At 35.4% G+C, this 21,661-nt stretch overlaps 2 protein-coding genes across 3 annotated transcripts in view; both read left to right on the top strand.

The window, feature by feature from the left end:
- Positions 1-1,049, top strand: part of LOC108678797 (nephrin) — a 40,237-nt gene extending 39,188 nt beyond the window's left edge. The window contains exon 16 of the mRNA XM_018167269.2: positions 99-1,049. Within this exon, the coding sequence (XP_018022758.1) occupies positions 99-752 (654 nt within the window). The 3' untranslated portion in view covers positions 753-1,049. The remainder of the gene's footprint in view (positions 1-98) is intronic.
- A 13,560-nt stretch (positions 1,050-14,609) lies between these two features.
- LOC108678827 (protein PELPK1) lies at positions 14,610-19,261 on the top strand. 2 transcript variants are annotated; one of them, XM_018167328.2, is made up of 6 exons: positions 14,610-14,647; positions 15,034-15,173; positions 15,435-15,590; positions 15,699-15,837; positions 17,327-17,412; positions 18,340-19,261. In XM_018167328.2, exons 2-6 carry the CDS (start codon positions 15,099-15,101, stop codon positions 18,451-18,453), a joined length of 570 nt encoding a protein of 189 aa, XP_018022817.1. In that variant the 5' UTR covers positions 14,610-14,647; positions 15,034-15,098; the 3' UTR covers positions 18,454-19,261. The 2 variants fall into 2 exon arrangements, with proteins under 2 accessions (XP_018022817.1, XP_018022809.1); XM_018167320.2 differs by having other exon boundaries at positions 15,435-15,837.
- Positions 19,262-21,661: the final 2,400 nt, after the last annotated feature.

The following is a 21,661-nucleotide window of genomic DNA, read 5'->3' as shown; positions in this document are numbered from 1 at the left end:
CAGATAACTAAAAAAATAACATCTACCGTGAATAATAATTGTAAATTTCAAAAACATCAGTATTGGTTGTTTTCATAACATTTTCTCGTCTATTACAGAAATGCAAGATAGAAAACGGTGCCGGTGAAGGGAAACTGCAAAGAAATTCGACTAAAGTTTCTAAAAAAATTGATGCAAGGGGAAGCTATGACATTCTCTGCAGTCCTGATCTTGAGTGTAGTTCAGCAACGACAAGAAAAATACAAACAGCAAAGGAGCAGAGGAGGTCTAATTCATTTTCATATCATTCCATCGAGAAAAAGGTTACGAAATGTTCCCCAGAAAACTGCGGAGAAGATAAACCGTCACCAAGCCTGGCTTCTACTTGGATGAAAAAATGGAAACATGACAAGTCTGGAGTGCTTACGAAAGATAATTTTTCAGAATCAAATGTTGACAATGATTCAATTCGAAAAGAACACTCGATAAGCGAAGAATTTTCATATCAGTCACTTAAACGACATCGAAAAACTGGAGCTGAAATTCCAGAAGTTGTGACTCTAATAAAATCTCCTTCAGGGGACCTTAGTCACATCCATACGCTGCCCAGAACTGTGGGGGACAAGGTCGCTAAGAATGAAAGCGTCAAGGCCGCTCACACGCAGCTCGTTAATTCTAAGGGACAGGGAGAGTTGTTACTGGACTCTGACAATTTATTATACTCATCAAAATTTAAAAACTGTACTAGACGACGGGATGAGAGTTTTGTTTAGGCTGCATGTTATTATAGAGTTAAATAGATTTCAATCTCAATTCCGTTTAGGATACCTCTAATTAATTTAGTAGCTGAATTTTATTTTACATTTCAATAAGATATTAATTACAAATTTCGAAATCAACATATTTACATCCCTTTCATGAATTTTGTAGATGAAACTATTATAATTGGGTAAGTAATTGTGAAGTTATCCATGTTAGTTAGTTATTACTTTTTGCTAAAAACTGGTTGCAAATAGTAAACTTGAAACTTTTATGTATGAAAATAAGTAATCTATTTTTATATAATCAATGTTGGCTGTATATCACTCAAATAAAAATTGTGAGTAATAAACATTTTTTTGTCTAATTCATTAACCGGAACAGAGAGCGTGAACAATAGGGTGCCAAAATATTTATGTTGAATAATATTACACACAGAAAAATATATTATTTATTTCTTTCCTACTACTCAGACTTTAAAGTGTGCCTGTGTACTCTCAGTAACAAAATCAAATGAAACATTTTGTGTGCATTTTAAGCTGCTTTAGCTGGCGAAGGATCGGTTGGCCCTGTATTGAGTGAGCACTTCAAATTTACCAAGAATTAAAAATACATCTGAGTGAAATAAAATTTTCAAACCAATTCATTACTGCATTTGGAGTGTTACTGTAAAAAATAGATATCATAAGAACGTAGAGACAATCAAGCCAATTGGGAAGAAGCATACCAACTTCATTTTCCACGTGCAGTTACGGAAATCCATCCTCAGGAGACGAGGGCGTACCGAAAAAACAGGTATTCATATTAGTTTAGTTGGTATTTGGTCCAAAAGTCCTTAGATTCTTATGTAAAGATAAATTTTTATTTTTAAACTATTTTATGTATCCATTCGCAAATCTTTTCGAATGCTTTAGAGAATGAATCACAATTCTTCAACAGTACGAATCGAGTACGATTTGTCTAAATATCTTTACGACGCTGGTTTTCTTCAACATTAATTGGCGTGCATACCATTTCACTTTAATTTAATAAAAATAAGTCATCGAAGTAATTAAAAATGTGTAACTCGTTACCTGAATTTTTGCCGTTATCAACTTAACTCCACTGAATTAAATTAATTCTGAACAAAAATATGTTCCATACAGTTTTAATGTTAATGTTCTGTTACTTCATTAATCGTATAATATGAATTCTTGTTACATTTCGTATCAATTGATATTGAAATTAAAACTATTCCTATTCGTTTGTAGAGCAAAACAAAAATACATGAAGGATTTTTCATTACAAGAGTCGCTCACTATGTTAATTAGGCGGTTTCTTAGTCCTAAAATGAATTTAAAGAAAGTTCAAACCGCGAGAACAGAATAGGATCTTGGGCCAGATCAGGATTTGTTGGAGCTCTAAGGCTGCAATCGAGGCACGAAATGCATCCAGCGGTAAAATATTGGTGAGGATTTGAGGATGAGGAACTCGAGCGGCAGATGCATTATAAAGGATCGTCGGGGACTCATGTTTTTAGCGCATTTTCTCATTTATGGGAAAAATGCACTATTGTGCTCGCCATGTCCGTCCGTCTGTCCGTCTGTCTGTCCGTCCGTGACTTCACGTTATCGTCGACGAGAAAATGCGCTCTCTGTCACTCACTGCAGTGAGTACTGAGTTATATTTTCTCTACGTTCTTTTTGCTGAAAAACTATATTAATTCGCCATACAAACAATCGTAGACGTTTTTGAAAATCGTTTATCGCCACATTGAAAAATAAATGTTTTAGATTTTTACGAGTTGAATTTAAGACGCATGTTCATAACATAACGTGTTACCCACAATTTTATATTATATGGTCATACTACGGTTCTGGGCTTGTTAGATTGTTCATTTGCACATTCGGTTAATGATAACAAGTGAGCGTTAAATAATTTCCATAGAGCTGAAAGGAACACAATCGGACAAAACGGATGAGTAGAAAAAAATCTGTAATGCTCCGCGACGATCATTAGAGACCAATGTGTCTTTCGAAATTCCGATGTGTCAACAGAAATATAAGTGGGAGAATTTAATTAGATTTTTAGAGACTAGAAGGGACAGGGCAATAATCTAGATATTGACAAAGAATTGATGGTTTAGAAGTACACGGACCACGAGTAAATGTAGTGACAATGAATGGATTAAGGACAAATGGATTAAATGAACATTCAAAAATTCAATCAAGTAAATGGAATTAATAATTTCATCACGAATGTGAACTATTATCAGCAATTAGTTAATTAAATATTCTGGGTACGAGAACATGAAGGATATTAAATTTCATTTCCAAGGTAAACGTTGCCTTGTACGCTATGCAGTTTAGTTCGTTCCGCGATTTAGTAACTAGATTTCACCTTACCCGAGGGCGCTAATACCTTCGTCGGTGCTGCGCCGTATCTTAACCAAGTAAGTAACCTTACCCGAAAACCTCAAAATCCAGAATGTTCCCTTACCCCCTACATTTTAATATCAATATCAATAAACTAAACCCTCTTACATCCCACGATGTCTTATACAATGTGCTCTAGCAGTGTCTTCCATTAAGGTGGGACTTGGCGTCAGGGACCCAACCTCAAACTGCGTGTAACAGGGTCAAATTTTCATTATTAACACAACCTGGAGTCGAATTAACCTAACCTGAGCTAGACAAGTTTGAACAGAAAAAATATGCTCATACAAGGCTGTTCTGGAACGACAGAGCGTATCCAACAATGGCATGGTAAAGCCTATGGGCGCTGCACGCGCGTGGGTCGCTCCGCTCCGTGCCCCCGAATAAAGCCTATGGGCGCTGCACGCGCGTGGGTCGCTCCGCTCCGTGCCCCCGAACGAGTTGGCTTTTCGAAATACTAATTCCAGTTCTTGTCTGAAAACGACAATGAAATGAATCTGAATAAACAGTATTTTATTGTATCAATAGCTGAAAATTTTTACTTTCATCATTCTGTGGATTTTTCAAACAGGATTCAATTACGTAGAGCCAGAAAATCGATGCTACAAAAAGGTGTCATACGTTCTTTCTCTCAGAAGCTTTACTTTTTGCCTGACGTTTTGCGCAGACTGTCCTACCAACAGCGCGAAATAAACTATTAATTTCAATATCTCTTTATCTGGTATTATTAAACTTTCTAAGTCCACTAATTAACGGTATTTATATTACAGCGCTATGCATAACTTGATGACCAGAGACGCCCCAGGCTGGTCGGAAATTGAAACGTGATCTTGAACTTATGTGTCTTGGAAAGTTCAATGTTAGTTAGCAATGATTATGGAGCGGGAGAAGGAAGTTGGAGAACTTTCCCAGGAGAATGAGAGAGAGATCCTTGATCTGCTGGGGCTCATCCATACAGCGTTTTTATGAACATATTCACTAATATGTAGTCTATGTGTAAAATTAAATTATAAATTTGAAACTATTAGCTTTATAACGAGAGATAAACATTTTCATAGCGCTGTATCGCAATGAAATTATAAATTGGACATTTTACAAAAAAATGTATAATGATACGATAGTGGATACGATAGGTATATCCATACCTATCATATATACCTATCAGAGAAAATCAGAGAGATTTTTATAAATGCATAATACATTTTTACTTAATAAAGTTAAAAATCAGGGAATGAGTTTTAAAGTTTACCTGTCAGCTCAATTAATCCGGCTCAATGCAATATAAACCATGATAGCAATTTATTCATTTCGGAGTTCCACTATTCCTTTCATTTACCTTTCAGAAAATTGCTTTGCTGAACGTACAGCTCAGTCAAAATATGCAAACAACACAATCAACACTTGCAATTGATTTTTACGTCCACAACACACAATAATGCGCAGCCACGACCAATTAAACTGATCCACTGCGCAGCCACAACCAATTAAACTGATCCACTGCGCAGCCACAACCAATTAAAATTATCCACTGTGCCGCCACAACCAATTAAACTGATCCACTGCGCAGCCACAACCAATTAAAATGATCCACTGCGCAGCCACAACCAATTAAAATGATCCACTGCGTAGCCACAACCAATTAAACTGGTCAACAGCGCAGCCACAATCAATTAAAATTATCCACAGCGCAGCCACAACCAATTAAACTGGTCAACAGCGCTGCCACAACCAATTAAACTGATCCTTTACGCAGAGACAATCAAGTAAACTGATCCACTGCGCAGACACAATCAATTAAGCTGATTCACTGCGCAGACACAACCAATTAAACTGATCCACTGCGCAGACACAACCAATTAAACTGATCTTTTGCGCAGCCACAACCAATTAAACTGATCCACTGCGCAGCCACAACCAATTAAACTGATCCACTGCGCAGCCACAACCAATTAAAATTATCCACTGCGCAGACACAACCAATTAAACTGATCCACTGCGCAGCCACAACCAATTAAAATGATCCACTGCGCAGCCACAACCAATTAAACTGATCCACTGCGCAGCCACAACCAATTAAACTGGTCAACTACGCAGCCACAACCAATTGCACTGATCCGTAGCAGAGTAACACAGGTTTTAACCACACAGCACTGCATGGCTTCATTTAGATGCGTGGTGCCAGTTCTGTCCAATTGAGTCGCCTACCGCCGCTTCGCCAGCAATTATGAGAAGTGGTCGCTTGCTGCAGGCCTGTAGGCTGTACTATGCTCTGCCACTTATTTCCGTCTAATACCAGCAAGAGTTATCGCAAACACTCTGCTGCACTAGGCAACTGCCTTACATTGCTAATTAAACCTTAAGGAATATTTTTCTCAGCCTGGTCCTAATTATTAGCCTGTCTTGGATAAGAAGTGGTGAATATCCCCCCGTCGTGATTCTATTTAAGGTCATTATGACTAGCCTCTTTGAAGTTATCCACACGAACAATAGTGGAGTGTTTATATAATGGCTTCAAAGAAATCCGGCCGCTTTGAGTGCGTGCCCCATCTGAATGAAGTAATTTTTTTAAATGAAAAAATTGCAAGGGACTTACGTCAAAAATGGTTATGTATGCATAGAAATATTCAAAACAACAATAAATTTTAATAACTTTCGTCGCAGTAAGCTCCAAATATTCACAGAATTTTACAAAAATCCAGTTAATAATTTGTTGCTATATATCAGGATATTATATAAATGACGTAAAATGGAGAAAAAGAAAGTATCCGGATAGAGTAATGGGAATAAATAAAAAGGGTCAATTTAAGTCAATATAGCAACATTAAGAATAACTGTAATTTTCCAAAAAATTTTATACTAAAATTTTCCAGGATTTCTGTAGTGCTGAGCCGTTAAATCTTTACACGTTCACAGCCTATTTCAGAGGTCAAAAATAACGCTAAGTTCTTGGCGCAGAAATCGGATCCACTCTGGCTTTCGATTAAATTAAGGTAAATTTTGCAGTGTGCGAAGTGAAATGAAATCTGTTCTGAAAAGAATCGGATAAGGTTTCATTCGCTCGGCCACAGTTCATCATCGATCAAGAAGGACATTGCAACCGTGAAATTGAAGCTTACAGCCCAGTCGGCAGCGAGGCTAATTGCAAGAGAGACGCTAATCAGGCTTTCAATCAGGGCAAATTGAAACGCCGAGTGTTGTGCAGGAGCAGGGCATGACGAGCGGGCCTTAGATGTATTATGTAGCATAGACACCCCCTGATGCTAATAGACCTTAATTGATGCAAGCTCGTATAGGCAATACCTTGTTTATACCATATTTGAATCTGGGTATCATTTTTGCTAGGTCATAATTCCTGAGAACATAATTTATTTACGAACATCGATTTCACTAGACATAACTGGAACCCAAGCCCGCGGGTTAATTTGTTACCATCAAGGTTATTGGACTTAGATAATTCTGTAATTTAATATCATAAAAATATGTTAGCAATAAATTTGTAACATGTTCTTCTAAGTATATAGATGGCCCAGGTATCATTCAGATGCAGGATTTTGTGTAAAGGATTATAATTTAAATAGAATATTAAAATTAGGATGGATTGATGTTTTTCTAGCGTTAAATAGATACGGTTGGGACCACTCAGCCATGCTCTGGAGCCATACTTTCGAAACTCGCTAAGTGAACACACTGCAGAAACTCTCAGGCCCAACGGTCACCCTTGCGGTTGTCCTGTGGCTTTAAGTAAGAAGAAGAAGAAGCTAAATGAACACAAGTACCTACGCTCTATTTTCTTGTCTATGATTGGTGGATTTTGCTTGAAAGGCCGTCAATGATTGGTGGATAAACTTATCCCTTAACTTTTTTTGAAAGTATAGGCCCTGGACTGAAAAACACAAAACAGGCGCTGAATGCCGGAATGACGCATGACTGCGGCAGCGGTCTGTTGGTATAGTGTTTTCCGTAAAATATATTTGTATCACCAGTTCAAAAGCCAACTGTTTCTCTAATGTGGCTCCGTACATCTCATGAAAGTGTTGCTGTGATCGACGGAAATGTTGCTTTTCTCTCGGATTTATTTGACTTCCTGCACTACACTAACTTCAAAAATTCAAATTAAATGAAGCCAAAATATAAAAGTAAACAGAAAATCTAATGAAATTCGTTAGAAGTTGTTCTTAGATTTTAAGTGATGCTGGTCTGTTACGTAAGTCGAGGATCAACCCGTAAGCCATGATGGAATTTATTAGTTGGGATCATATCTGGACACATGTTGTAATAAAATTTCAATTCGGTCAGTAATGAGAGAGTAAAAATATTCTGTTTACAATACTGTTGAAAATTTTTATACCTGGTTTGCTATATTTTCTGTATTGCGAGAAGCTTGCATGCTCCAATGAATGTCAATTAATAAATCGATTACATTTGGAGCAAGATCTGTTAGAATTACTGGCAGGCATCTATAAATAAAATGCATCTCTATTTGTTGAAATATAAGCTAAAGTAAAGTAAATTCTAATATCTATAAAGAGAGTAGATTATTATTGGAATATGTAAAAAACAGTCGAATATTATTAATGTTAATTCTACAGATCACAAATCATTTTTATTAAAGGACTACATGAATGTCATAAAATTCATTTGTCCCAGAAAAATTGATAGCTATATTTTTCGTGTGATCACATATTGAAAAGATCTAAAATATTTGTTCCATCGCCTAATGAGGATCTAAATTAGGTGAAACTAATTCTAAAGTATTTTCCTACTTTTCATGACATTTTAACCTGGAAATTCCAATATCCCACAGAGGCATATTCTAAGGATAAAATAATTGTATAGAATTTTATGCCTTTTGTATAAAAAATGTTTAAAATTTGTATGCTGGCATGTTTAAAGGAAAGAGACTAGGCCTTATGAGACTCTATAGACTATGGAGACTATATCTTATGAGACTATATAGACTATAGACTAGATCTTTTTAGACTATAAAGACTATGGGGACTAGATCTTATCAGCCTGTATAGACTGTAGAAACTAGGCTTTATGAGACTATATAGACTAGAGACTAGACCGTATGAGACTATATAGACTATAGAGACTAGATCTTATGAGACTATATAGACTAGAGACTAGACCTTATGAAACTATAAAGACAAGCGACTAGACCTTATGCCTTATGGGACTATATAAACTACAGGCTAGGCCTAATGAGACCATATAGACTAGAGACTAGACCTTATGAGACTATATAGACTATAGCGACTATAGCCACTATACCTTATGCGTCGTACTCATCGATTATTGCCTCATGACATCGAAATGACAGTAAATGACCGCACTAATCATTATTATTTGGTATCAACATCTTCGATCCTGGAACTAACTCACGACTGTGCACTCATTATTCTTCCAGGTTAGTTCGGTCACCTCTTGCCTGGCATTGTCGTTAAAAAAATGGATAGAGTCAAATCTATCTTTTCAACCTAACAATAATCTACATAGTTAGACTCGTTGTACTCGATGCTGCTTGATGGACACGGGATTTAATCAAACACATGATGAATAAAAATATTGGAGAGAAGAACATGTTTCAATTCAAGAATGTGCAAGGAGTTAAGCGTCAGAAAATTAAGTAAATCGTCCAATTAATTAATTACCCTTACGTAATTAATTTCGAAAATTTCAGAAACTAGATTATTATTTTAAGTGTAAATTTAAATTTCACGTAAGAAAATAGGAGTACCTGAACTTTTATATTCCGATGCTAGCGTATAAAATTTAAACATTGGATCGTGGAAGTAACAACATCGCGATGTGTTTGTTTATTAAAATAACAAAAAAATCTGCATTAATATCTTTCATTATATTACCTATGCATGTTAAAAAATTCATTTTAAATCATTTCGATAAATTTGACAACTAATGGTTAGAATGCTAACTTGAGCGCTCATGCAATTTTTAGGCTAACTTTCCAGATTTGAATTAGTGATTTTAAGTTTTAATTTCCCCATCTTCATGTGGACGCGTTGCTATTAAACGGCTGCATTTGCCTCCTACAAATCTAAAGTAAGCATTCTGCAAAACTCCCCCTAATGAATTAGAGCGCGAAATCAAGAATATCATGTTAGATTATGTAAATATGTAGAATTATCCGTAAATTCAAATGTCAGAACGTATGATGTTATTCACGAACACGAGGACAGCAAGAGCATTTTACATACATTTCAATTAGCCGTTACAATCAGGCGCAGTACGTGAAAGCTCATGATTAATTCAAGCAGCTGAAACTCGGAGCCAAAAGCCTGAAATCTAGTCAGAAAGTCTAAGATTTCTTGACTCCTTGGGCCGCTAAGCGTCGGTATTTCATATGAGACCAAGTGCGAGCCCGGCGCACAAATTTCCTCCAACATTTGCAGTTTTCTCCCCAAAAATCGTCTACAATTAAGCACAGGGGTTCTTAGCCACGTGATCTGAGCTCAGTTTCCTGCATGGAATGCAAATGTAGGAATATTTTTCCCAGGGGGTTTCGTTCGGACTAACTTCACGTCCCAGTGGAATTATATCGCTGAACTTCCCTAACTTTGATAATTTGCATGAAACTTCATCTACAAATTTCCAAACCGTGTTTTTTCCTGTGGATATTACGAGAAGTGGCAGTGACACGACTCTCTCAGAAAGGGATCAACAATTCTATTTTCTCTTATTAAATAACTTGGAAAATGGATACACTGCGAGTATCTAAAATTAAAACTAAATATCAGTTCCAAACTGCTTCGTGAAATAAGATCAGTAAATTAAGGAAATGTTGCACATCTTGGTTGAATTAGATACTTATTTTTAGTTAAAATTGATGATTTTTACACGCAATAATCGAGGTGACCGAGAATATTTTTATTTTTATTTTTCGTATTAACTGATTCATTTAGATGAGATAATCGATGAAGGCAGTAATACATTCAAAGGCTACTATATATAGGCTTGTCATTTATATATTTGCTGATTTCTTTGTCAAGTCCTCTCCTAAGTTATCTGTAAAATTAGACTCACATCTTGCACCACAAACGCCTCAATCCTGATAATAATAGGAATGCATAAGAATTTTTTCTTCCTCGATATAGGAATACATCTCTAGTACATCAACAAAATAACGAACAACGAAACTTGGACACATTCAGACAAGTACTGCAGTACACTGATGCACGAAAATCATGTCCCAGCTCAACATTTAGACGAGTACTGCAGTACATTGTTGCACGAAAATCATGTCCCAGCTCAACGAAGCAAAGCCTATAAGCAGTAACTCGGGGAGGGATTGTCCAACACCAAAACCATCGGAGAGCCTCCAATTCAGGGAAGCAATAACTGTCTGGGTTTCGGTCTTTAGTAGTCCCTTGGTAACCTCGAGCGGCAAACCAACATCTAACAAGATTAAACCATCCTATTTGAATATGCTTGCTCATAATATTTATGGCGTTGGTCTAATGCTGGAAATAATAAAAATTTAAAAGCAAAGAAAGTTTAACATAAATTCTAATCTCTATAGAAAACGTTTAGGAGTCCAGCTCCATCGACAGTTCGTAGAACCTAGAATTCAATTGGAATTGGAAATTATTAATTGGAAATGGAAATTAATACAATTGAAAGTTACAGAACCGAAATTAAAATCTAAATTCACAAAGAATAGACAGAACACAAAAAAAAACAATCTATTCACAATTTCAAGGAGATTGTAGCCTAAGTTTAAAAATGCACAATGATTGTAAAATGCTCCAATCTGAAGTACCGGAGGTGGAAGCCAACACTCTAAAGTCATTGTCAGAAACAGGGACATCACACTGCTCGGCGTGAGTGCGCACAGCCGAATTATTATAAATAACAATATTATTTTTAACTAAATATTGTATATGCGAAAAATTCGCTTTAAAAACTTCAAATATAGAATGACTGAGTACCTTTTTTATTCGTCAATGCAAACGACAAATTATTTGCGTGCAAAGTGTAATTAGAATTGTAATTCCTTTAAGATAGAATAACGTGACAAAATGCGTTCTAACATCGAGTGTTTTTCAATGAGTGCAGACAATGACATACCAATTGTAAATACCCAGTTTAGATTACAACAGTGGAATTGCCTTGGAAAGATTGTAAATTTATGTCGCAATTAAAGTTTTATATTATGAAGTAGAGTACATAACAATAGACAACGCAAGGATTGAGATCAACCATACGAGGACAATTGAGGTAAATTGAGCTCTTGATATCAGGATTGCATTCGCTCTCAGCATGTGCAATTACATGAGGAATTGTGGCCGCTATCGAGACCGCGATCACTGCAGGTTGGCGAGGTTTTGTTATCTATTTTCCTCATGCATGAGCAGGAATTAATGTCTTTTCTTTGAATTTTTGTCCGAAGAAATTGAATTACTACAATACTGGCAGAAATTAAAAAAATCTCTTATTCTTCGATTCTAGACGTGTTGACAATCATGAAAATACAACGAAAATCATTAAATAATGCTATAAAAGTTCATGAAAATTGATTTAACAACTTTTTGTTTTATTGTCCAGTGTTTATGTGTTTTGAAATTAGACGTAATCTTTCAGCCCGCGCAATTAGTAATAATTTTCAACCGAAAATATTCCAATGTACAATGACTAATGCACTTTGTTGAGCGTCTCTAGTACGTTAATAATCATCATTGAATATATTGCGAAAGTTAAGGATAATTACATCTAAACGTAAATTAAATTGAATGAATTAACACATTAATACGTTGTAAAATCAGTGCGATGTCAGTTTAATTTTATATAGGTAATCTTGTTCATCTCATTACCGGAGACTCTCTAGTGGTATTTTTTAAGTCAAGGTGACTATTATTCGATGAAACCTCTTCTTCATTTGGCGGAAACCGAATATAATGAGCCAATATTATTATCCTATTCAAAACACTTCTCTTTAACTTCACCTCTCAAGTGTTATTTGTTTGTTTGTTTGTCTGCTACAAATCTTAAAATCGATATTTAACACATTTCTACCTGTCCGATCGATCTGAAAATTTGCACATTTGCGTAAAGTCGTAGACAAAGCTTAAATCAATTGACAGGATAAATATTTTAAAAAGAATTTTTTTAATATTAAAAAATGTTTAAAAATATATTTTTTTAATATTTAAAGATAAAATAAGAAATTCATTGCACATGGGTAACATCGGAGACACTGGCCTCTTTATAAATGTTGTCTTTGAAATGTTATTTTAGACGCCAATAATTATTTTATACATTAATAAAAACACAACGAAATAATTTAAAGCTGTTTTTGTATTATTATTAAAGCTTGTTATCGATATCCTGGGAGTAAATATGAATCATTATTCAGTAAACTTGAACGTTTTATTGAAGAAAATGAACGTGACCTAATTTAGCTAAGATGAGCGAAAAAAATACTGTTTTTCCGAGTGAAAACCCTAACAGGTTTTGCATCACGGTGCATCATCAAATCTTCAATGTTTTTTTGATGCAAAACCAGAACAGGTTTTGCATCACGGTGCATCATCAAATCTTCAGTGTTTTTTTAATGCAAAACCCGTACAGGTTTTGCATCACGGTTTCATTGCAGGCAAGAAGCCACCGTGGTATGAAGAGGATGAGAGCAGATGCCTTGCACCTGTGTCATCGTTGCTCGTTTCAGCTCAAAATGAGCATCGTCTGAGCGCTACAAATTTGTGGCAAAAACGACGCTCGTGAACAACACGTGCGGAATATTGCATTAACGAACGCCTGCAATGAATTCAATTTGAAATTAAGTTTATACGGTACTTTTGATGTCGTATGACTTGGTAGAAGTGGATATTGATTAAACAATTTAAAATATGAGCTCTGTACGCTGCTCAAAGGATATCATGCCCACATTAGTAAGTTTTGAAAGATTAAAAAGAGGTTTAGAGATGACAAAATCGTTATATATGTTTTTCTGTACACAATATGAAGGTAATAATAATGAAGTCGTCAATGATTCGTAAGAAAGAAACGCATAAACTTGCGATCAACTCTTAAGAAAACATAATAACCTATAAACGGAACATGTTGCAAGTTCAATAAACTAAATTATTGGTGGAACGACGAGAAAACCAATTCATTTTGAAAATTCTAATATGAATGTGAAAAAAATTATAATCACGCAGAAAATATATTGTATTTTAAAAATTCGTTTTCGTCGATAAAATTGAATATTAGTAAAATATCGGTTTGGACTAATGAATATATCATATGTCATGTATAATTTATCCTGCAGAACAACGATTAGAAAAAGAAACTCAGTAATTAAAAGCCTTAAAGATTTCCTAACATTGCAAGAGAAATGCAGCCCAGACATCTAAATTAAGAGTTGGTAACTCTAAAATTTGAAAAAATCGATAATGACAGTTTAATCCGATATTCGAATTGTAGTATAGTTAATTATGTATAATTAATCTACTATCGTCTCATTTTATCAGCCATAGACTATTTGAAAACAATTGCAGTATTTATTCCCGAGTTCTCGGGAAGATCGTTGTTGGTTCTTTGCAAATTTATTTTATAAAGATCCCATTCTAATAAATAAGCTTTAAACATATCCCTAAATACAGTGCTAGCAGTAAATTGACTTCATTTGGGGCTACATTCTGTGGTACGAAATTGTTTTTATTCTTATAGTCGTGTGAAATTTATTATCGTTTCCAATATAGACCGATCATAGAAGTCGAGATAAAAATTGACGTAGAGATATTTTCCGCAGGATCATTAGAAGGAAAAATTTCTGGAATTTGCGTCGAGCTCGAATTCATTTTGCCTCTACCGTTTGGCTTCAATCGATTTATTAACGGCCTTGCAACAGACATGAATAATCTTACTAGTTGCTATACAAAACACGTGCAGGTTCTTTTAAACTGGCCAGTTTGAAAGAAACGTCTCAATGAATTTTTCCAACTTTATTCTATTTTCACGATACTTTGTGAAAAGAAACAGACTGCTAAGTTTATCTTGACATTTATTTCTTTTACCCGTGAACTCAACTTGCTCTTCTTTTGATTCATTTACTCCATCCACTCCTCATTGAATGGATTCAAATTGGATTCATTCGCTGAACACAGCGAAGTCGTGTGCTGTTTACGTGTTGTTTACAACTTAGTTTACTGCGATAATCAACTTTGTTTTCAAACACAACAAAACCAAATATCAAACCATTAGCCATGGTGATTGTAACGAAGATTCGTACGGTACATCAAACGCGATGTTACTTGTAATGTGTGAACTTTCTGACCTCTTTGGGATGCGGTCAAATTTTTCAATGTGGGACGGCAGGGTGAGTAAATAATGAGTTAATTTGTTTGTTCACGTGTACACTCATGTGTTCATGGAGGTTGCCGGCCACACTTGTATAAACTGAAGTGGTGACTCGAAGGCAGGTCTTAGTAAGAGTGCATTGCAGTGTCTCAAGAAGATTCGTCGCGTTTGTACAGGTCAGTCGAAACTTTGGATTTATCATTCGTATAACAAAAAAACATTGTATATAAGTTAGGTTTCAAAACTGATTATATTCTGTGACAGGAAAATTAACTGTTCTTTGTTGGTATGGCTACAATGATTTGAGTATCATGAGGAGAATATGCATCAATGTTTTGAACTGATATAATATTTTGAATGAGCAAAAATTATTCAGTAACACAGAATATCTCTATGATATAAAAATTTCAGTGAAAAAAACTCATAATATGAAAAAATGATCGCATTCGACAGATGAGCGGTAATATACCATTTTTTTCCCATGTGATAAATTAAGAGCAGACGCTGGAAGTTTCGTTGCTTAAATTAACCCGCTTTAGAACGTATTGTAATTTTCTTCCAGGTGGTTTCATCCTCGCCACAGATTACTGAGCAGAAATAAAGAAGGAAATCAGCGTCATCTTCAAGATGAGGACTTTCTTCCTGTTCGCGGTGTTGCCTCTGTCCCTTGCGATCGCTCAACTGCAGCCCCGTCCGGCCATGGTAAGAATCCCTGCATAATTTCGCATAATTTCACTCTCTATGCAGTTTTTAGGTGTTGCTTTAACTTTCGTGAGAAAAAATTAGAGAGATTATGGCTGGAAACTTTTTCTGAAAGCTATTGATTTCTATTAGCGAGTGGGAATACTCCAACAATGTCGTCACTGAAAAAAGTGAATAAAACGCCGTTTATCCCTATCTCTGTCAGATTCTTGATTGTCATTTATCTATGGAGATAATTTAATATTATTTAATTAATTTCAGAGAATTATGCCATATCTGAGAGTCGATCAGCAAACCCAGTTCCCTTCAACGCCGAAATGGCCTGAAATGCCGAAATTGACGGAAATGCCTGATATGCCAAAGTCACCGGAAATGCCGAAATTGCCGGAAACGCCGGAAATGCCGAAAGTGCCAGAAATGCCAAAATTGCCGGAAATGCCTGATATGCCAAAATTGCCGGAAATGCCTGAAATGCCAAAATTGCCGGAAATGCCTGAAATGCCAAAATATCCGGAAATGCCTGAAATGCCAAAATTGCCGGAAATGCCTGAAATGCCAAAATTGCCGGAAATGCCTGAAACGCCGAAGTTGGCGCATCCACTCGAAGTATGGCCCAGAGTTAGTGAGTTCCCTTCTTTGGGAGACTTTTCAACTGATGAATTGCGTGAGTTGCATAAAATAACTTACTCTTTTACGCTTTAATTGCTTATCTGATTTAATTTAAGGTGGATTACACTAGCGACATTAGTTACATAAAAAAGATTCACGATTGCACGATCTATGTCGAATGCGATGTCGTAGCAATTCCAATAAATTTCTCATGATTATTTGGTTCATAAATTAATATTTCGACGTCATATTTTAATTAAGCAATCCCCATAATGAGGCTAAGCAATCCACGTAAGTTTTCTAGATTGAAAACTTGGTCTTGTATTCAAGTAAGAATTACACTACAAGAAATAATCTTCAATTTACTTCTATAGTGTGAGATATATTGCATTATTGACTCCACTTTAATTTATCTAGATATACGTTTATTAATTATTGTTGATATTGCTCACAATATAAGGAATACAAATATTTCGGTGGTTCAAGGTATTTGTTTAGTTTCGTGTTTTTATTAATTTATAGTCTTATTTTTTTTTTTATATTCGATCAATCTGAAAATTTTTAATTAAGAAATTAAATTACCACAAGGGCGATCATTGACCAGTTTAAATGCAACTCACTATTGGTCATCAGTTACGTGACTGTATCTCTAAGTAGGATAATCTACTAACCAATTCAGTCAACTATAATTATGAAACAAATAATAAATCTGAAATAAACTAGAAATTTATGTAAAACAAACGCCTGCTCACAAATAAATTTATTATTCAGTATGTCAGAGTATAAGCATTCTCGAACGTTAGCACAAAAAATTTGTCATGTTACACGGCATAGAAGTTGCAAAAGGAATTAACCCATTTCATTAAATCATAATTATGTTTTTGTTTGAGCTAAATGCAGTAGAAAAGTACTATTTGGAAACCAAAAACATCTAGCTCTACATTGCCCTTGCTCGATAACAGTGGCATGCTCGACGGAACACCACCTTATTTTCTATGGTGTCAACAATATAAAACGCTTTTTGTGTTCTAAATTTGGTGGAGTGTGTTTCAGTGATAACGTTTCATCGGGAATTTCGCACACAATATGGTTTTATCCTCCCGCATCACAAAGCATTAGCCGAAGTTCTGAATAACTCAGAGAATAAGGTTGCCAGCGTGAGGGCAAATCGCTCCACCGTCCCATGCAGAGCGTCAGATACAGAAATTCAGGTATTCTGTCCGCAATTCTTTCACAAGCCACCAGAATTACTCATAGCCATGCGTCGCGCTGCTTGACGGTCAACGTGGCAGGGAAAATTTGTAACAAAATGTTGAGTTCCTTTCAGCCAAAAAATGGTACTGGTCCACGGTAAATAGCGTTCAAACGATAGAATCACCAAATCGGATGCTTCTATTCTGATGCACACTGTATTCCTGCGTTTAGGCTGTAGATGAGCTTGCATGGTTTTGGCAATCTCTGTGGCTTCTCAATCTTATGCAAGAATCTTTTCAAAAATCATGATATATTTACACCTGGCTCAATAATTACAAATTTTCTTACAGACAATACTTATGAGCCGTTACCATCGCTCCCCATTCACCCCGACATCGGCAAATGCCCCACAACATGCAAGGGCTGGGATTCCGAGGTGCGTTTAACCTTGTAATTTTATTATTCATATTGATACCGTTGATGTCATTATTGTATATTCAAGATAATTTACATTCAGATCACAATTAGGCCTAATTTTCAAATTGTGTGCGGTACTTGAATGTTTCTATGAAATTCTAGCACTTAAAAATCGGTTCATCATCAATTCAATCCAGTCTTACTAGGAGTTTTAGCAGTCAAGTTTTGTTAGGAATATAAAAAACTGGAGTGGTGGCCTGTCCACCTAAGAACATGGTCAAGCGACGAGCACATGTGTGTGACGCTTGCTTGCACAAGTGTTAACTCGTAAACCTTGAGGTTCTAAGTTCAAGTGAAGCAACACTTGACAAAATTCAAACACTTGACAATTAAACTTGACACCTGACAAAACATTTGACTCTAGGTAATTGATGTATAGCTGTTAGAGATTAGATTATGCCATTTCTCTACCTTTAGTGTATGTTGGCTAAGGTGATTAAACTACTCAGTTGTAGGTGATAATAAATAAAATAATCAAACGTGTTACGGGTGAATTTCACTCGGGACGTGGTAGGTTCGGGATTACCCAACACTAAACCTTTTCATATCCAAGGGTGGTTTTAATTGTTTGTAATGTCATTAATGGAATTATTGAATATCATATCATGAGAAAAATAATGAAAAATCAACACTCTATATTGGATATAACATAATCATTGTCAAAGTTTGCTCAACCACATAATGCAAGTACCTTGAGAATGTTATTTATAGAACGCGACCTATAGATAACGACAAATTTTTAAGCAACATGTTCCTTATTGCAATTTAGGTGATATTTTGTCTTAGGAATAAATAAGTTTTAGGAAACTATGATCATTTGCACAGATTAATGTTGTGATTAATAGCCGCTGAAATTATTGATAACCGAGTGGAATTGATGTCACAGGAAGGAATTTGTCGCGCCGAGTGCCGTGCCGGCGAGCGGGAGTACGCAGCACCGATGCAGACCTGCTTCAATTGGCACGGCTGGTGCAAGTGCTGCGTTGCCGAACAAGCATAAGCATAGTGCTAGTGCTGCGTTGCTGAACAAGCATAAGCATAGTGCTAGTGCTGCGTTGCTGATATATGCGATAGTCATAGATTAATATCGATCCAGTTGGGTCAACTGCTCAATCCAAAAATACAAGCTGCGTTATGAGAGTAAAATAATTACTTAGGAAATTCCTGCTGAAAGGAGGAATGCTGCCTCGGTTGTTGTAAATAATTCTTAAGCATAACAGCACCGTACTGTTGGTGCTGCAAGGCTGATCACAGACAAGTATATTTTTAGTGCTGCATGGCTGACGACACAAGAGACAATTAAATTAAAATTTAGTCTCGGCTAATACGATGCACCGGCACGTTTAAACTTAGATCACTGGCAAAAAATTTTGACGGTATATAGCACCTTTAATCATTCAAACTATTATATTATTACAGTTTCAATTATTATTCATGTTTCAGTTATTATTTATAATAATTATTTTCAATTATGTCTTTTTTAATGTCAAACTTTTATGTTGAATTGAATAACACTCTAGAGTTTATGAAATGAACATTTAATTGCACGGTTTAATTAAACTTAGAAAACCCTGTATGAAGGTCATCAAAATGCTTGATCTTGGAAAAAAAATTATTGAACCATCAACAAATTTATTCGTTAATGCAGTGCTCATCTTAATTAATCTTGAAAAATTCATGGAAATGTTCAGTCAGGGCAATAATTATTTGAGCTTTAATATTGAGATTTCAGTCTACTGGAAGTTGCGTTTCCTCACTAATAAAAATAAATTAGTTTATATAAGATTTTACGTTAAGCTTTTTTTCTATTTTTGAGATTTATCATGAGTTTTATTCTTTTTCTATGAGTTTATTTGTCGCACGTGTTGTATTATTTATACTTGCACTAAGGGTTTTGACCCATCTTTCTATGATCATCCTACAGCTGATATTTTTTAGTTTTTTTTTCATATTAGCGGTTTTCGGCAGAGATTTCCGAATAAAATTTCATCTCCAACAAACTAATTAATTCAATTAAAATAAGTAAAGTCAGTCTGCAATATGTTATGTTAATAAGCCAAGGCTGTCTGCAATATGTTATGTTAATAAGCTAAGGCTGTCTGTAAGCCAATATAAATTGTAATTGAATACTTGGTTGATAATTCGTTGTGATGTGCGAATAAAAGGCGTGGCTTGAATTATTTTTTTAAGCTATCCCTTTGATTTACTGCTGGACACTAGAATTAATTTCCATTCTCCTGTGACGAGCATCAAAACTAGATGAATAATCCAGAACAATGCCATTTGTAAATTAAATAAAACTGGCTAAACGAACCACTCCAGGTGGTTACATTCTGATAATTTATTAAGCAACAATTTGGTAATTTTTCGCAAATACAAATTGCATCGCGAAAAAATATGGCAAATAAGCTAAGGAAAGGCTATCAATACAACACAAAAATGTTCCAGCCACTGAAAATGAAACAATTTCTACGTGAAATGAGACTTATTTGACGCATTTGATTTGCATAATTATATTCAGGGCATCGTGCGCATTGTTCAAAAATTATCCTAATTACTATTATTCAGACTATAGTGAGTTCAAACAGTACATATCTCAAAACATATTATGCAAAAGACATAATTTCCTTTTCAATTTGCCTTTCACTGTTTAATCATAAGAATGAGGAAATTTATATTAGCGGCTACTCTTTTGCCGAAAATATCGACGGCAATTCGTAAGTGGTACTGCAAAGACATTTTTGTCGGCTGTCAAGAAATGTTCAAAGAAATGTTCAGCAAAGAAATGTTCAGTGACATCTTTTGCAGTGAGTGCGCAGTGTTCGAAGGAATCAAACGCGCCGAATGCAATATGCATATCGTTTCTGTGGTAGGTGCCTTTTTTAATGGTGCCTCCATTAAAGCAACAAATATCTTTATACGATCTCGCTTTATAAATTTCCAGAAGTTGAAAAAAATTATCTCTACCATCTGACTGATCACGAAACACGGTCAAAAGCCTTTGTGATACTAGCGGGAGAAACCGTAATACAGGAAAAATTTGAATGTTTGCAACTTTGATATTACCTAAGCGAAAACTACTTCAAACTTTTGAAATCTCTTAACCCCTCTGTTTTACAATGTCTAAGACAGAAGGACCTTCCTATGCTATCACAGTGCTTGAGGTTCCAAGTGTTAAGAAATGCGAAGTAGTAATAAGAATATTAATAGCAATATCAGCGACAGTGTTGATTTTAACATCACTGTACCTACGCCGATTCTAAATTTTGCATAATTTTGCAGTTCGCGGCAGCTTTGAACCCGTAACTCACTAATCTATTTTTGTTCCACCCGGCCAGCTCCCTGATCTCGACCCGGAGTTCCAGAGCTAGCTGGAACAAGTAATTAATTTTAATTAATCTTAACGTTAGTCACTCGGTCACCTTGCCGTTATATTTCTTTTCTAAATAATGCCTCCTAATACAATATCATCAGAACTAAACGCTTAAAAACTTGTAAGGGACTAAGCTCACCAATCTGCAGTCCGGAATTTTCACGTTTTAGGATCAGGATTGATTTCTCGCGACTCTTTGAGAAAAAAAATGCAAAAGCAATAATGGTCAAACGTCAAACAATTTAAATAACATAAATAAAATGTGTTGCATATATTATCAGCCATATACTGTACTTCCGTTTATGCTGAACCCAGCTACATCAACTTTCCAAGATTAAATTAGCATAAAATCACCTATGAAATCGAACCAATATGACCTGAAATAAATAAAATAGATCTAAGAATGATTTCTATCTTACCGACTCACACTATGGTCTTTTAAAAAATTCTTGTACAAATTTTTTCTCTAGGTAAGACACCGCTGTTGGTAAGACAACGCTGAGTCGAGTGATGCCTGAGCAAGTGAAATGCTCATTTTATATCCTGTAACTCTGAGTGGAACATGCAACGAGGGAAAAGTTTCAGTGATATATTTACAAAACATTAAAAATTAACCTTCAATCGTTTTTTATGAAAAGAATTGATTCAATAGTAAATCCTTATGGAATTTTAGGCTATTGTCAACTCCATTAACATTACAACACTTTACTTTCTTATGATATTGCGAAAATAATGGCTAAATTTAATAATTTTTTGTTATTTTTTTTTTCAAAATCTTTGCGGACCTAGAAATTCAAAAATATTTTGCTCTCAAATCACCGTGCACTCGCCAATG

The sequence above is a fragment of the Hyalella azteca genome, unplaced genomic scaffold (assembly GCF_000764305.2).
Source record: "Hyalella azteca isolate HAZT.00-mixed unplaced genomic scaffold, Hazt_2.0.2 contig16872, whole genome shotgun sequence".
In the NCBI taxonomy this organism is placed as follows: domain Eukaryota; kingdom Metazoa; phylum Arthropoda; class Malacostraca; order Amphipoda; family Hyalellidae; genus Hyalella; species Hyalella azteca.
This window is presented reverse-complemented; position numbering and strand designations above follow the sequence as displayed.